Below are 17,006 nucleotides of genomic sequence, written 5' to 3' on the forward strand. Positions count from 1 at the left end.
ATTTTTATTTTTATCTCACAAAATTTGAATGCTTCTTAAAACTGAGTCAAGCATAATTTTTAATTGGTTTGACACATTAAGCCTAAACCAAATGCAACGTAACCTGTCACGTATTAAATGCCATCGGTTTCAGTTCGCGTTTTCTTTTTTTTTTAATAAATAAAATGCCGTCATTTCTATTGGGTCCACGGCCCAATAAATAAAAGGCCTAATTATGGCCGAGAAACTTACAAAGGCCCTAGGACTAATAGCAGGTGGCGGATCCAAAGAGGTCATTCACACTTGCTTCGCTACGTGTCCAAGCCACAAATAAGTCTAAGACGAAGAAAAAAGTAAATAAGTCTCTTTCTTTTAAATACCAAATCTAATTTGATTCAGGGACATGCCCCCTGTAGCAAAATTTTCCCCCTTTATATTGTGAATTTATATTTTCCTAATTGAATTTGGACTGAGTCGCTTATTCAATTGAAATGAACAATGAATCTATAGTTTATTTTAAATAAATTGTACTTTAATTATTTAAATTTTATATAATCTCATTAAATAGTTTATCCTCAATTCTGTTAAATTATCATTAATAATAAAAAATATATATATAATCTCATAATATATATTCTTTATTCAAAGAATTTTTCTTTTTCTTTCTATGAACTACTTGGACCTAAATGGCTGCAACACCAATGCATGCCGAAGGAGCTTCCTCGTATATCCTAACTTTCTGTGAATCCTTTCCTGCTTGTTTCGTCGCAAGTCTTCCATAAATATTGATATTGTTGCATGTTTGTAAAAGCTTAAATTGTAACCAGCTGCCTCACATTCATAGGAGATGTGTACTGTGAGGGACCATCAAAAATAGTATCCACAAGCACCCGAGCAGCTGCTTCTGTTGGGTGAAAAAGATCCCAGAATACATGCTCTTTTCTGTTTGAACAATACGTAGCTATGGGTAAACACGGCACCTTGGCTTTCAACTTTCCAATTCCACAGCAGGCAGCTTTCACCTCTGTGAACCCTGTAACCAACACCAAAGCCGACACCTTTAGACTGAACTAGTTTTGAGATTGATTAAATTCAAAATCAACTTTCTTGAGAGGATTAATAATTTGTGTTATTGAATAAGAAGCAAGAAAACTATAGTACCATATGTGGCTGGTTTCTGAATGATGTTTTCCATCACGGCGTAGGTGTCAAAGTAGGAGTAAGAAACACCGTTGATCTCTGAATTCAACTCTTGCAACATTGATTTTAGCCTTTGATTATACATAACAACTATTGAATTAATCTCTTCATTGCAAGCTTCTGACCGGATCTTAACCCTTCGCGATGGAGTACATCCAATTGGCCCAACCCCAGAAACAAAAAATTTGCGGCCTCCATGAGCATAGATTCTCTGTGAAAAGAAAAGTAAATACAACTTGATTGATGAATAGCAGTGTCTTAAGTTAAGAATGCTAATAAATAATGGGGTTACCTTGATCAGTTGTTTAAATGTGAGAATCATCAGATCCACATATTCTTGAGGGGTGCTTTTGTTGTGATCGGAAGAGTTGGAGTAACCAAAAATGTCATTGCTACCTACGACTATAGCGAAAAGGGATTTAGATAGCAACTTTTGGGCGGCGGAGGATCCAAGCTTCTGCACCAACACTCCATACACCGATTCATAGTCACCTACTTGCTGGGTCAAGGGCAGCGATTGTCCCTATAACCAAAACATATCTGAATTAGATGAGTGAGCTAAGAAAAAAATATCAAGCGGGGATAGCTCAGTTGGGAGAGCGTCAGACTGAAGATCTGAAGGTCGCGTGTTCGATCCACGCTCACCGCATTTATTTTTTTATTAAAATTTATGAGTTGATAGGTTTAGCAGATACTTTGCAAGAACAAGTGGGAATATGAATTAACGAGATCTTTAAGTTTTGTTACATATACCAGAACTTTATCTTTGGCATTGAAGATTCCAGCACCACCGGAGGCAAAGCTGACGCCAGTAATGAAGGCAGAAGCATTCTTGGATGACAGGGACAGATATGGGGGTGAAGTAGGCAAGCCCACTTTCTCAGCTGCACAGATAATCCACCGTTAAACTATAAATTCTCAAAGAAGAAAATGCACCGACAGTTCTGCTGCACATCACTTGACGGCTAACAACTCAAATGGTGAAAAAAGAACAGTATAATATTATAATTCACAAATCTCTCCCTCATGCTTAATTCAGGGAAAAAAGTGCAATGATCTAAAAGACCAGAAGCAAACGCTGGAACTTTCTCATATTAATAATAACAACCATTTGCCACCTTTAATATTATTTAAAAAAAAAAAAGGGATAAATTGAGATAGTGGGTTGGCTTTTTCATTGATGTGTTGTTTTTGTTAGCAATATAAGAAGACAAGGGATGGACATTACTAGAACTTGTAGGGTTATGAAGATTGAAGAAAAGGGTAATTAAAGTGAAACACGTAACTTCAACATCAACTAGAAAGATTGCATGTTTATGGTAGCATGCAGCTGGAACTCAGAATCTCTTAAACCAAACTTTTACTCAATCAGTGTACATGTCTTCAAAGGTCCAACTTTCCAGTTAGCAAGTTTTTATTTATTTACACATAAAATTCAATTGATTTGACTATTAAAATCTATGTAAGAGACCTACGTAACTTGGCCAATTAATTGAAAACCGATATTTCTCAAAATCATTGAATGTCCTAATTAGACATGCAACTCATGCATACCAAACGGAATCAACTTTAGCCATTAATTTTTTTTTTTTTTTTTAAAAAAATGGAAAATGTGGAAATGATTAGTTGGATCAGTAAAAGAAAAAGAAGAAGAGATTAGAGAATTAATGAAAGATGGTGAGATCAATGGTCTAAAACGGTGGAATAATTTGGAGCATTATGAGGCGTACGTTTAGAGGCAAGAAAGAAACAGCAGATCAAGGAATTAGCTTAGTAGCTAATGTATATTTACCGACCAATAAAATCTGCTGCGTTCTTGCCATTGCTAAACCTTCCGGTGGCTTTCTTGTTAGGAAAATCGATACCGTTGTGAGGGAAGTTTGCTTTGGCAATAGAAACCGGAAGATGATTGTTGTTGCCGACATCCACAAGGGAGTCGCCGAAAACGAACACCGCCGGCACCAATTGAGCCGTCGAGAGATTGAAGCTCAAGGTCAGTAGAATGGAAAAGAAGAAGAAACTCAGCAGAAAAGTCTTGGTAGCCATTAATGGAAGCGTAACAGAAGCTATGGTTTGATTTGAGAGAGCAACGAAAGGGCAGTGTTAATGCTTATATAGAGGAAGATGAGTTGATGGACTGGAAGTCCACATTTTGTTGAGTGTGGAAAGGGAGAACTTTCCTGTAAGGAAATAAAATAAAAATTCTAAATTATTAAAGAATAAAAAAAAAATAGGAATAATGAAAACTTTTTGAAATTAACTCATGTCTGAATTAAATCAAATCTATTTAATACTAAAATAAAAATTTTTAATAATTAAACATTTCTTTTTTAAATTCTTTAACAGGATATGACAATTACAGTTTTCTATTATATGAAATGAAATATTAAATAATTGATTCTAAATAGTTGAATAAGAGCACATCCTCATGTAATTAATTAGATAGACATAAAATCACATCAAATCAAAATTTGGGACCCACTAACTGGCTAACACCCTCTCCTAGTATGAGGCTTAGCCCAAAAAGTTGGAATTTTGAGATCAGAAGCAGCTGTGGCACCGTCCCATTCTCTACCCACTAACTTCCATTCCATATGCCAGAAGAAGGGTGATTTCCACTTTCCATGGCCATGGTTTTTGCAACATTAACATATTCTTAATTGCTTCAGAAACAGAATATCATGGACCCTTTCTTGCAGTCTTCCTCCTTTTTCATGGATTCTCATTAACTTTTCTTTACTTTTTAAGGATCATTGTAATAAAATACTTGGATAAAGAGTCCCTATAAAGCAGCCAAAACAATTCATTTGATTCCCTTCTTGGGTTCATGGAATTTTGCTTTGGGATCAGACGCTTGAAAATCAAATTAGAATTCTTAAACAAATTAATTACTTTAAATTGTGACATATTTTGAATATATTTTCTTTTTCAAAGTAAACTCACCACTGATTCTAGTAAAAGTAACATTATCTTGCTTCTTGAGTTGACGGATTTTTTTTTCTTTTTAGCCTAACACATCAAACACGTTCTGATCTACACCTAAATTTTGAGTTAATATTCATTTTGTTTAGAATGAAATAGAGTAAAATAAAATTTTTTAAGTTATGGTTCTATAAAGTAAAATCTTTATAATTTTTAAATCTTAATAATTTTTTATTGTTTAAAAAGAAAATAAAGTTTTTAAAGACATTTGAATTTTTAAATCTTACTAATAATGATGAGGTTATGACCACCTGACGCGGAAAGCCCACAGCCATCAGCATCCATGCTTCCACGTTCGTCCTGGGGTTGACCCCGCCAGGGCGCACCAAAGACAGCTTGGCACAGCTGCTAGTGCACATTACTTCTTGCCATTTTGGTGTGGAAAGGATCAACCTTGGCTGCAAATCAACCTTCCTGTTGTGGGTCCGCTGTGGTTTCATAGATATGCTTGTTTTTATTTATCTTTTGTTTTTTTATGCTTTGAAATTCGACTGAGGAAAATGATTTAAATCTATTTTATATAGTGCAATTTCGTGCAGGTTGCCACGTACAGACTGGATGGAAAATTGACAATTTCCAGAAGTTGCTATCGTATTTGACCTGACAATTTCAATTTGCAAATGGACCAGCCCTGTTATTATGATTTTTCTCACTAGATTACCACATTCATGTCCCATATCATGCTGACTCTGCCACGTTGGTTTTGTATCCTTGCACCGACTCTTAAGAAATGGCCAACCAGTCTCATTGCTAGAAATTGACTTGTTCCTAGACAGAAAATGATTTCCATTGCTTCTTGAGAGTCGCCTTTAAGTGTGAACAAGATCAGTTTGTTCCTCTTTTTCAGCCACGAACTTGGATGATTTTGACTGTAGAGTAATGGAACCGTGTGAGGGGAGCCATATACCGACACGCTCAAGTTCATTTGGCAGGAAAAGTTTACAAATGCAACAACACCTAGAGTAAATCTAACTCCATTCAATAATTCCCTGCATCAGTTTCCAGGATGGAACTCAGTAGCCAGTCCACTTAGTGACAATAAAAACTCAAGCTTCCAGGTGATGGTCTAAAACTAAGTTCTGATGTTAGTATCTAATAGACCTCCCAATGCAAAGCACTACTCCAGAATGGTTCACAAACAATCGAAATTTATCCTTGCAAGTGCAACGTGCAAGGAACTGACTTGTGTTTTCATTGTTCTAAGGAAGTTCCAAATTATCCCTCAATTCAGCGGACTCGACTTTTGTTCTGCAGATAAGGAAGTCTACCTAGAGAATAGTAAGTCAGAAAGACAGAAATTTTAGACGTCGCCCCTGGAAACTGACCTTTTATTTGGGCAATTCCAGGCTCAGAGACGTCCAGGACCCTTGCTAAGTGGACTGCCCTTCCAGAGTCCGCAGCAGTCCTGGTCTCTTTCGAGGGAATGAGGAAAGCCCAAGTTCTCGTTATTAGTCAGTAAGCCGCCAACTCATTGTCAGGAGACATAGTGCTCAAAAGTTAATACTCTTAACTCTCTGTAAGTTAGTCTGGCATATTCGATGAAATGCCATATATCTGACAAATTCGATGAAAGGCCATATTTCCAGCTCTACTGACTAATATTCGAGTAGAGCAAGACAATTATAAGAGCAATATAATTATATAAATATTATTAAATCTTATAAAAATAGGTTACGTTCCCCTTGTATGGATTATAAATATTCATTCCCCTCAATTAAATTTTGCGATGAGTTAAATCTAATCCAAATTTAATATGATATCAAAGCTTTCCATTCGATATTAAATCTCCTATAAATATATCACACACCATTAAAAACCTTCCATAAATATATCACACACCAGTAAAATTAAAACAATCCAGTTCAAACAATTTTTGGACTCACATTCTACTTGACCCAAAATAGTTAATCTAAGTCATTTAGTAGTTTAGTGTAAACTATTATATACAATTCAATTTATCCAAATTATTTAATAATTTCGTATTATCTATTATATACAATTCAATTTTTTTTCATGGAATAGTTGCCGCAAATTCGCATGCAGCAACTCACCGTTATAAAAATTCTGAACTGTCTCTTATATGGATCATATACACTTCTCCCCTTGAAATTCTCCCCTTGAAATGTCTCCCTCAAAATGTCACTCCTCCCCTTAAAATAGCTCAGTGAGTTAAGACTTAACAAAATTTAACAAATATGATCGATAGCCAGCAGTTTTACTCCTCAGTTTAACTTTTGTACCACTGCAGGACTTCGGCACTATAAAGAATGCTCAACCAGAATATCTTGTTATTGATGTTCTCCAGTTACTTGGGCTTCCCGCTGAGGTCCAAGGACTCTTTTACTAATTTTAAAAGGAGGAACAAGCTGTCTAGATTATCTTTATTTATTCCTTTTGTAGCTTATTATAAGAGTGTTGACAAGGTTTCACTTTTGATTTGAAGCAAAAGCATCAGGTTGCAACACTATCAAATGAAGTCATGGCCTTAACAATTGCATAAATGAATATCTCGATGCACTTCTTTGCCTGTAAAAGGCAGGAAATTTGGCAAAGCTCTAGCTGGTGGAGCGGCAGTTGTTTTCAGGTGCATATGTCAAAAACTTGCACCATATGTAGTTAGTAAATCAAAGCTAGTTTCACTTTGGACCTGACCATTTCATCTCCAGCAGCTCCTTCAACAACTCTGTGAAAACATCCTTTGACTGTTGTCTATGTGGAATGATTTGTAATTCTGAGCAAAGTGCCATAACTTTGAAAGGACTCAAATGACTAAGAATCTCTGGATCTCTGTCATAATCCTGGAATCGCAAAATTTGAAACCAATGAACACATTTCTCAAAAATCAAGAAAATAATTATAATGATAACGATGATGATAACAATGAAACCACGCATTCATGTAGTTATTTTTTCAAAGGTTTCAGTGGTCCAGAAAAATGTGATATTCTGAACATGTGCAAGCATTTAAAGGAAACCAATTACGGTGCCAAATACTCATGTCACAGAAAGGAAGGTATGCTTGACATGAAAGTCCACCAAATAAACTACCAAATCCATGCCACAATGCATAAAGAAGCTACAGATTTGAAATAGGTACAAGTGAGGATTTCTCATTAATGGTACTGACTACTGAGATAAGCTAAAGTAAAATAAAACGTAAGATTAGAATGAAATATTGTACTCACCTTCTCTGTTACAATAACTACCGGCTTGAAACCAAACTTGCCCTCAAGGTCTCTGAGTTTGATCATGATCATCTCAATATCCTAGATTAATTGACAGTGGATGTCATATCAGGACAGTGCCAGATTCAACATCAAGTGGGAGGGCTACAAATATGTTCCTTGTGGTTGTCTGCCACAAACTCTAAATACTTCTGGTTGGGGCTAACGTACATCATTTCCATGATTGAGTGACAAGCATGAGAATCTTTGTATTAGAAAAAAGTTGAATTTATCACATGCAAAACTTGTAAGAAAACAGGAGAATAAGTGATTATCACCGAGTGAATTTCAAGATCAAATCCAAACATAACAGCGAGCACTGGCACTTTAATTTATACAAAATTGGACTGTTCTTATAATGCAATGTAAAATTAAGACACCACAGTAAGAAAGTTGTACCTGGGTTTGAAACGAGTGGTGGTCAGTGAAATCAATTCGATCAACATAAAATGCTCCCATCTGCAGCAAGATACACATTATTTAAACAAGGGTGACGGAAGTGAGAAAAACATGGTATCCATTCAATGTCTTCCCTAGTGTTTTGATGGGCTTACAATTTACATAACGTGCACATAGATTCACAAAATATTTGACAAATTTAAATAATAGTATAAGAAAACCAAATGGTAAAAGGGGAAAGTACCTTCTCAATTCCTTGCACAAAAGCATTTGCTGAACCAATTGCTGAAACACATAGCACAATGGCATCCTGTATGACATCCAGTGGTATTCTGAAGTTGATATTTCCTACTTCAAAGAAGTGTGATGGAGACATTCTAGCGAAAAAAACAGGAAGAGATTCTTTAACTTCTTTCATCATTAGCTCAATATCTTTGAGGCTTTGTTTTGAAACCTGCACAAAACTTTTAAATCAATGTATTCATCTTAATGTAGCTGATCACTCCCAAATACACAAACATAGAAACTAAATGGCATGACAAGATCAAATTATATCATCAGAATCATGCATGAACTGCATAATTTTGAGTGACAAACAGAGACTAGAAAATATCAGTTTCAGTTACCAAGTTCGCATGATGAACTACAGCAACATCTGCTCTTCTAAGGGCTGCCATAGGTTCCCTCAAAGGTCCAAGTGGAATTAATTGATGGTTTCCCCATGGTGATAGCCCATTAACCATTACAATCTCAAGGTCCCGGTCCAAGCTCCAGTGCTACCTTCCATGCAAAAGAATATAAATATCAAGTCATCTTTATCTCAAAATAATATTTGCCACATGGTTTAAGTGCTTATAAGCCATAAAATTATCCTCAAAATAACTAAAAGTTAAGTGATGCAGAGTAAATGACTTCTGTTCTCAACAGTGAGCAGATATTAACATTAGGTCTTACCATGAAATAAAGTCAAAACGGTTTGTTGATGCACACTTCATTCTAAAAGTTTAGAGGACAATAGTTGACCAGAAAAGAAAGGCCATTTTCAACATATGATTGAAATGGCAATGGTCATGCTGAACCAGCCCCCAGTGTCAAGGAAAAGATACCCGACATGCAGCGCAGGCAGTTGACCATATATTATACATGCAACAAAAGAAAGGCCCCATCACAAGAATGAAGAGATTGGATATTTAATACCTGCATTCCATCATCTAGAACAACGGCACCAATTTTCCCAAAGTTAAGTGGACTTCTAACTGTCTGATCTACCCACATTCCCTCAAATAAAAAACTTTTAGGATCTAAGTATCCATATTGTTTGAGAAAACAAGTAGCAGTGGCAGCTCGATTAGCTCCAATACCAATCTTTGATGATGTCCCGAGAAGATGCCTTGTAAGCATCCTAGCTTCATCTCCTCCAGCATAACCCTGTCATGTAAGCAATGCCAATATCTTAATTCGCCAAAAGCATAGACAATCAGTAATTGCAACTATTTCACTGCTGAACACTGAGGATAATAGCTCCTCTCACCATTTAACGTGTGGATGGAACAAAATCATGAACAAGGATTTGCAGTAAATAGATGCCATATCCATAACAGTCATCCATTTGTATTGAAGCTTAAAATATCAATGAAAAAGAACTTTCTGAGAAAAAGTAAATACCCTGGTAAGAATAAGAGGTGAAATTCCAGAATCGGCTAGCCATTGAGCAATAAACTCGACCATTGGCGTCTTCCCATTGCCTCCCCACGTTAAATTGCCAACACTTATCACTGGCACAGGCAACCTTCAAATAAAACTACAACTACGTAAGCAAACTAGAAATCAAAGCCTGCATAAGTTTCTATTATACTCCAAATGAAAATAAAAAGCCTAAATAAAGCAGCAAATCTCAAAGACAGTTACACTCTTATTCAGATACAAATCGTTTTATTTTTCAAAAAAAAAAACCCAGAAAAGATTCCGTTTGTTTGAAGGAAAAAACAAAAGCCAACTATATATCAAAATTAAGATTTCAGGGTCCAGGAACAGCCACTTTCCATAATTACGCGAAATAGCAGTAAATTTCCGCTTTTGAAAAACCAGAAATAAATATGGAACCAACAAAAAGAAAATTCAGTTTCTTTCTTGTTCTCTCAGTTTCGCAGCTACAGAGGGGAAATTTGTGCGGAACGTACCGTTGCTTAGAGAAGAGGCCAAAATGATAGAGATACCGGCGGAGAGAGAGTGTGACTCTGTAGAGAAAGGAAGCGACTGTGAGTAGAGGAAGTAACGAGCGGTTCAGGGAAGAGAGCTTGGCGTGGTCTTGCGTGTAGGCTATCTCGTTCACCACTTTCCTCAGCTTCTCCATGGTCGGGGTGGAAAGAATCAAAGAAATGAACCTAGATGAGTGTTAGAGGAGAATTTGGGAATGGAAGAGTCAAAGGAGATTAGACCGCACTGATTTGGAAAATTGCAGATGTGCAACGTGGATGCCTAGTTGGCAATTTCAATATTAAAAAAATTCTCAAAAATTAATTGAGCATTCTCTTTTTTTTTTTAATACAATAAAATTACAACAATAGTGAAGTTGGTTCTGGTGGGTTACCCAACAAAAAACTTACTAGTTACATGAATAGTACTAGATCTTCTTATGGTGTTCCCAATCAAATGGCCTGACTGAACACCAACGCAACGTTGTTTGGCCATGGGCAGGAAAATGTTAATGATCTGGTCGAAGCGATGAGAATATCTGCTAAAAGGGCTCAAAAACAGCAGAAACCCTTAGGCAACTGCATCCACAAATTCCTCAAGTTCAAGGGCAGTGTTCTGTGAGTCCATTAATCCATTTACATTAGATCTAGACGACTGATTTCTCAAAATGAGTTGAGCACCGGGATTCTTGATCAATAGGTCAACAAATGAAAGTACAGCTGTTAACAGAGAGCTGCTTTTTTTTTCTCTGACTTAGAAAGTTCATATTCTAGGCGAACAAATTTCTTTTACGCCGCTCTTTTGGAAATTTGATTACGGTTAGTTTTATTTTTATTTTTTATAATATTTTTTAGAATAAAATCATATAAAAAATATATATAACCTAACAAAATCAAACAAAAAGAATTAATTTTTTAAAAAAGATATGGCATTCATTTAAAAGGCCATATAAGACCCCAGATTACAGCAAATCAAGAAAAAAATGGGAGAAAAAAATCTGATAAAAAACCGATGCCCGATAGGCTATTGATTACAAATCCATAAACATATATATATAAAAGAAAGGGAGGAGCCAGTGCTGTCGGCTAGTGAGCAAGAGAAAGCGAAGAAAGCCAATTGGTTTGCTTCCTCTTGGGTTTGGACGACGACGATGGCATTTTCTTGCTGAAATTCACATCTTTTCTGAGAACACAAACATCTCCGTCACACACATACCTCTTGGATGGAGAAGAAGAGGAAGAGGGAGAAGAGGAGGATGCCGCAAAGCAGCTCCAGATATTTGGGATTGCCATCCCAATTATCGCAGCTGTTGCTAAGAAACCAAATATCCAATAACTCCTTCTCCAAATGCTGCTTATTTATAGATAAATAAAAGGTCAAGATTGGCGAATTTTCTAAATTTATTATTATTTATAAATTAATTTTCAGAAACGCCACGTCTGGTGTCCAACCTCATTACCACACGTTTTATTGCCATGCAATAGATATATGTGAACAGTGGACTCGGTCTCGGGTTCCATTTTTTCTTGGTTTTGTAATAGATCTGCCAACTAACTCTTCTTGTAAAAAATTTTAATTATTTTTAGTAATTTCAAGTTAAAAATTTATGTGTAATTAAAACAAATTACTATTTTTTTAAATAATTTTAAATAATATTTTAACAAGTTTAAGGAAAAATATTACATATTGTTTTTAAAGATATTATACATTTTTATTTTCTACAGCGATATATATATATATTTCGAAAGATTTATAATAAAAAAAGAGATAATAAAAATTTATTATATAATTTATTAATTATTATAATAGTATTGTTCCACTTTTTTTTTAAAAAAATCATTATTTTTTTATTAATTATTTTTTATTTCAAACGGTTTTGCTTGGTCATCTGCTCTGCATGCATGCGTCATTCGGCCATTGCCCTAAATGTGTAACGTCTTATATACAAGTTTGAAAGTAAAAAAAAGTGTATTTTTCAATTCTTTCACATTCTACTCTTTATTTTTTTAATCTCCTCCTAAAATCTTATTAATTGCAATTTGCATCCATTATAATTATAATTAATCAATAATCTCATCACCCTCATTGACTATTATAATTTTATTTTATTTTTAAAAAATTTTTAAAATATTTTTTAGTATTTAATAAAGTTTAATGTATTTAAGATGTGTATAATTAAAAAATTAATAAAAAAATATATCTTTTAATATGTGTAAAAATATAAAATAAAAAAATAGTAATTAGAGCTCAGAAATTCTAAAGGTATCTTCCAATACAAATATGAGTTCCCACCTAAAACCATTATATATATATATATATATTCACAAAATTTAACATTTGGCTAGGTTTTATTTTTATTGATTAATGAAAACTATCCAATCCAATTCAAGTTCAAATGCTGATATAATTAAGGTTTTATATATTTCGGAAAATGTTTTTTAAAAAATTTAAGACAACAAAAAATATTTTATTAATTAAAAAGAAAATTATACAATTGTTAAGGAAAAATATTGACTTATTATTTTGAAAGAGAAAATCAACTTTATGAACCATATACTTTACTTTTAACATTGCATTTAAATAATAAAAAATAAGTTTTTTTTTTTAAATATTTTTTATTTATAAATTACTTTATGCAAATAAATAGAGCTTAAAATTTTATTATAAAATTTTCTAATGTTAAATTACCAAAATGAGCAAAGAAAATTAACATGAGTTGATATGTGATGACATTTGATTATTAAAACATATATATATATATATATATATATATATATATATATATATATAAGAGAAGCAAGCCGCCTAATAGGCTCCACCATTGAAGCGTTTGAGAAGTACCCGCAGGAAGAGGAGGACGACGAAAGGAAGAAGAGCTATGTCATTATCCTTTCATTATTCCTCCATCTAAAAAGTTCTCTTCTCTCTGACCCCTAAGGTCCTAAACCTTTTGTGGGTCACCACTTCTCATCAACCAAACCCCATTATCACATCACCATCATCTCCCAAAAGCCAACCTCAGACCCCCTTCTTCTGTTCTGTGTTTGTGTGTTTCCCTGCACAAAACCATATAACATCAAGAAAGAAACTCAGAAAAGAAAAAAAAAAATGAACTTATGGCATTATCTTTCCTCGCAGGCACAGAAAGTCTCCTTCTCAGGGCAAGAAACCAGATCATGTAGTTTTATTATTTGTCCTTTTGCTTCCTTTAATGATCATCTCCTGCCTAAATGAAAACATTGGTTTCTTTCTCTCAATCTCTTCTTTCAGAAAAAAAGAGAGAAAGGGAGATCATCAAACCCCCTCCTTAGCTAATTTATCCTTTTAAAATAATAATAATAAATAATAATTTTCTGGTTCTTATCCTTGGGTCCCATCAAACATAGAACAAACAAAAAGCAGCAACTAGAATCCTTGTTTCTACTGTAGGAGTTTCTATCTAAGCAGAAAGAGAGAGAGGGGGAAGCCATTATCTCATATACGTACATAAATAAACCATACAATCAGTGTCTGTCAGTTTGGCTTTTTTTTTTTTAATTATTCTTTGGGATGATGATATCTACCATCAATGGCGGTAGCGAAGGTGCTGGTTTCTCAGGATCAATAGGTGGTGGGGTTGATGTAGCTGCTGCTGCTGCCATTCATCAGGGTGGTGGTGATATGCATGCTAATGTTCATCATGGTGTAAATGGTACAGGAAGCTGTAGTGGTGGCAACGATGGCAACGGTGAGACTCATTTGAAGAAGGGCCCATGGACGGCGGAGGAGGACGCGATACTAGCGGAGTACGTGAGGAAACATGGTGAAGGGAATTGGAATGCAGTGCAAAGGCATTCTGGACTGTCTCGCTGTGGCAAGAGTTGCAGGCTCCGTTGGGCCAACCACCTTCGGCCCAACCTTAAGAAAGGTGCCTTCTCGCCTGAAGAGGAGAGGCTCATTGTTGAGTTGCATGCTAAGTTTGGCAACAAATGGGCTCGTATGGCTACTCTGGTATCTATTTATGGCTTCAATTTTACACTGTTTCTGCTTTGAGAACAATTTCTGGGTTTGTTTCTTGAATCTGTGTGTGATCTCTACCCTTTCAACTCTTTATTCTTTCGTTCCATGATCTATAAGCGTTTCTTCTGGTTTAGCTGCAAGATTTCCAGGTTTCATTGCTTTTTCTTTCACATTTTTTATAGTTTGCAAATCTGCATTTAGGGTAGCTGTTTATGCTTTGAGAGACAACAGTTTGCCTGCGTTTCTGCTTTGAAAACAGCATGCCTCCTGTTACAGAAAAAAGAGAAAGCAGCTTTTTCTGTTTGATATTCTACAGCAAAAAAATAAAAACTTTTCCAATTCTACAATTCTTTCTTCTGTTTCTGTATCTGCAGCTCCCTGGAAGAACAGATAATGAAATCAAGAACTACTGGAACACAAGAATCAAGAGACACCATCGTCAAGGTCTTCCTCTTTATCCTGCGGATATTCAACCTCAACACCCACCAAGCCCCCACTTCCACCGCCCGCCAAGCCCCCACTTCCACCACCGCAGATCCTCCTCACTGTCCATCCCTCCAACCGCCCCTACGTCATCTTTCACTTTTCCAACACCAAACACCGCCACTTACTCACTGACTCCGACGCCTGCTACCCCTCCCTCTCTCTTCCCTACACACACTTCTGCTAGTTTTCCTACTCTTCCACTTCTGGACCCCTCTCAACCACAGTACCACCACCACCACCATGCAACTCACTCCACGCCTCCCAACCCAACCTCTTCTTTTTCTTTCCAATCGCAACTGCCCTCTCCAACCCATGCACATACACACAATTCTGCTTGTTCTACACCACCCCCCGTATCTCCCCTGTCCTCTCCCTCCATCAATACACCAACGAATTTTCCTACTCTGCCACTTTTTGATTTCTCTGTGCACAGAACCCCTCCAACCATTCAGACCCCTGTGCGCTTCAAACGATTCTTCTCCTCCCCTAACATAGCCTCTCTCGCCACAAACGACGACACCTCCACTATTAGTCCTAATTCTCACTTCTCTCTCCCCTTATCTCCATTGCCTCCTGCTTCGGCATCCAACTCACCGTTGGATCACCAGATGCCTTCCTGCTTTTCTAACTTGCTCAGCAGTAACAACAGCAGCGAGTTCCACAATGAACTGCAGAGAGAGAATCAGGAAATGTGTTCGCTTTTGGCTTCTGTAACACAACCGGAGCTCCCTTCAAACCAGTTTTCACCAACAATAAACCAGAATAGGAATTTGGGGATTGGTATTGCTACTAGTGGTAGTAAGTTCGGTAGAAAATCAACTAAGAAGAAATTTGGTAATTCTATTAAAGATCAGGTTAACGGCAACCTGGGTCTTACATTGGAGGATCTCTTGCAAGAGGCTAAAGGATTGGCAGAATGTGGACAGATATCAACAGAGCAGAGCAGTTTGGTTTTGCAGGAACAGAAGCCTAAACTGCTCGTCTCTGACGGATTTGGCTTACATTGGGATCAATCCAGTTCACTTGCTTTGTCGTCAGGTCTGTTGTTGGCTTCATATATGATTTGTGCCTATTTTGGTGGTTTTTTGTAAATATTATTGCTGTGGATGATTGAAAGCTTCGATTTTTATGCAAATTTCAAATATATCCTTAAATTGAATGGAAAGTTTAAGGTGGTGCAACTGAATCTGAGTTGTATTATTTGAGGTTCATCCATAAGAATGCAGTTCTAGATGGATGGTCTTTACTTATGTATTAATGCATTACTTTTGAATGCAGACAGGGGCTTATTGCTCTCCGATGGAGATTATCACAACACGAGACAGAAAGATATGTCTTGAAGTTGAAACTAAGGCAATGCTATGCAAACTTTTAGTTGTTGTGCAAAAGATCTCAATTTTCGATCGAAAGTTGAATCTTATTCTAAATCAAAATCATAAGAGTGGCATAATGTTTATTTTGTTTTCTGAAATTCTTGCCACTGATCCCTTCTATAACTTTACCTTTGAAACTGGTGATCTTTTAGCTTGATTGATTAGATGTGATAGTTTACAGTAATGAATTTCTGTGGTTTGATGCGTACAGAATTGGAACCGGAGGTTGACATTTCAGACCATCTGAACGACATGCCTGAAGACTTCAACAAGGTCTTGGACACCCTCCCTTATACAATGCAGCCTGAGTTGTATAGTGATGGTGCGGATGGGCCATGTTCAGTCATAACAGATGATGATATGGGGTTTGATATGCAGCAGATAGCTTCACTGTTTTCTCCAGCAGAGCATGGCAGGACTCTTGGGTCTTGCTCTTGGGATAACTTGCCAGGAATTTGCTGAGAATGAGAGTGGGTTCAGATGCAGGCTTTTTGAGTTAATGCTGTATGGTCACTTGAGTTCTCTTTTTTTCTTTTTTTCTTTTTTATTTATAAATTTTTGTATCAGATTTGAATGGGGTTTGTTGCTAACAATGATGCTTTACGTATCTGCTATTTCTCTTTCTACTAAGCTTCCAAACTTGATATAATACCTAACTATATAACACACACCAAGGAGATATTCCATCCCCAAACATAATTTGTTCGAGTGTCTTTTACTGCTAAACGAGATATTCCACATTGCTGGTGTTTACTTAAAGAAGTATTTAAGTCTTGTTTGGTAATATTAGCAATTTTAATAACTATTAGTTGTTTTAATAGTTAGATAATATCTGTTTTAGTAGCTATTTTACTAGTGATTAATCAAAAGATATACTAAAACACTGTCTTAAAAGTTGTCCACTCCCCATACCTTATACTTAGTATAATTAAACAATGTTTTAATTAATATAAAAAAAATATAATATGTTTATTTAATTTATTATATAAATATAATTTATTTACCATACATCCATTTACTTCATAAAAATTTTGTTGCCAAATAAAGCCTTAATCCGATATTAGCGGTGAGAATTAGATATTATAATTGATGCTATAGATCTCATGGTGTCTCATGTGAAAATTTGGACATGCTACTAAAAGCGGAAGCACTAAAATGGAGAGATCTAT

General features: G+C 35.8%; 3 protein-coding genes and 1 non-coding gene across 7 annotated transcripts; 2 read left to right on the plus strand and 2 right to left on the minus strand.

Annotated features, from left to right (window-relative positions):
• Positions 1–323: 323 nt before the first annotated feature.
• Positions 324–3,295, minus strand: LOC110601047 (GDSL esterase/lipase At5g55050). Its single transcript, XM_021738042.2, has 5 exons — positions 2,976–3,295; positions 1,933–2,063; positions 1,472–1,702; positions 1,141–1,390; positions 324–1,012 (listed from the first exon to the last, which is right to left on the minus strand). The coding sequence occupies exons 1-5, from the start codon at positions 3,223–3,225 to the stop codon at positions 792–794; spliced, it is 1,083 nt and encodes a 360-aa protein (XP_021593734.1). The 5' UTR covers positions 3,226–3,295; the 3' UTR covers positions 324–791.
• TRNAF-GAA lies at positions 1,756–1,828 on the plus strand. Its single transcript has one exon. It is a non-coding gene; the product is annotated as a tRNA-Phe (tRNA).
• Positions 3,296–6,508: 3,213 nt separating the features above from the next.
• LOC110602679 (probable tetraacyldisaccharide 4'-kinase, mitochondrial) lies at positions 6,509–10,835 on the minus strand. Of its 4 annotated transcripts, XM_021740249.2 has the most exons (9): positions 10,390–10,835; positions 9,964–10,167; positions 9,449–9,572; positions 8,981–9,211; positions 8,410–8,559; positions 8,028–8,237; positions 7,784–7,843; positions 7,346–7,426; positions 6,509–6,959 (listed from the first exon to the last, which is right to left on the minus strand). In XM_021740249.2, exons 2-9 carry the CDS (start codon positions 10,134–10,136, stop codon positions 6,798–6,800), a joined length of 1,191 nt encoding a protein of 396 aa, XP_021595941.1. In that variant the 5' UTR covers positions 10,137–10,167; positions 10,390–10,835; the 3' UTR covers positions 6,509–6,797. The 4 variants fall into 4 exon arrangements, 2 of the variants coding, with proteins under 2 accessions (XP_021595941.1, XP_021595940.1); XR_002486007.2 differs by lacking the exon at positions 10,390–10,835 and having other exon boundaries at positions 7,346–7,589; positions 9,964–10,330; XR_002486006.2 differs by lacking the exon at positions 10,390–10,835 and having other exon boundaries at positions 7,346–7,546; positions 9,964–10,328.
• Positions 10,836–13,600: 2,765 nt separating this feature from the next.
• Positions 13,601–16,299, plus strand: LOC110601559 (transcription factor MYB120). Its single transcript, XM_021738730.2, has 3 exons — positions 13,601–13,969; positions 14,353–15,502; positions 16,049–16,299. The coding sequence occupies exons 1-3, from the start codon at positions 13,640–13,642 to the stop codon at positions 16,297–16,299; spliced, it is 1,731 nt and encodes a 576-aa protein (XP_021594422.2). The 5' UTR covers positions 13,601–13,639.
• The last annotated feature ends 707 nt before the right edge of the window (positions 16,300–17,006 follow it).

Source organism: Manihot esculenta, chromosome 15, assembly GCF_001659605.2.
Source record: "Manihot esculenta cultivar AM560-2 chromosome 15, M.esculenta_v8, whole genome shotgun sequence".
NCBI classification, from domain to species: Eukaryota; Viridiplantae; Streptophyta; class Magnoliopsida; order Malpighiales; family Euphorbiaceae; genus Manihot; species Manihot esculenta.

Bases quoted from the DNA above. Each gene is read 5' to 3' on its own strand.
- LOC110601047 (XM_021738042.2), bottom strand. From the start codon at position 3,225: ATGGCTACCAAGACTTTTCTGCTGAGTTTCTTCTTCTTTTCCATTCTA. The intron at 1,391-1,471 runs GTAACCCCATTA...TTCTTTTCACAG, and splicing joins CATTTAAACAACTGATCAAG to AGAATCTATGCTCATGGAGG. The intron at 1,013-1,140 runs GTACTATAGTTT...TGTTGGTTACAG, and splicing joins TCAGAAACCAGCCACATATG to GGTTCACAGAGGTGAAAGCT.
- LOC110602679 (XM_021740249.2), bottom strand. From the start codon at position 10,136: ATGGAGAAGCTGAGGAAAGTGGTGAACGAGATAGCCTACACGCAAGAC. The intron at 7,427-7,783 runs GTACAACTTTCT...CAATTAATCTAG, and splicing joins ACCACTCGTTTCAAACCCAG to GATATTGAGATGATCATGAT. The intron at 6,960-7,345 runs GTGAGTACAATA...TTGCGATTCCAG, and splicing joins TAGTTATTGTAACAGAGAAG to GATTATGACAGAGATCCAGA.
- LOC110601559 (XM_021738730.2), top strand. From the start codon at position 13,640: ATGCATGCTAATGTTCATCATGGTGTAAATGGTACAGGAAGCTGTAGT. The intron at 13,970-14,352 runs GTATCTATTTAT...CTGTATCTGCAG, and splicing joins GGGCTCGTATGGCTACTCTG to CTCCCTGGAAGAACAGATAA. The intron at 15,503-16,048 runs GTCTGTTGTTGG...TGATGCGTACAG, and splicing joins TTCACTTGCTTTGTCGTCAG to AATTGGAACCGGAGGTTGAC.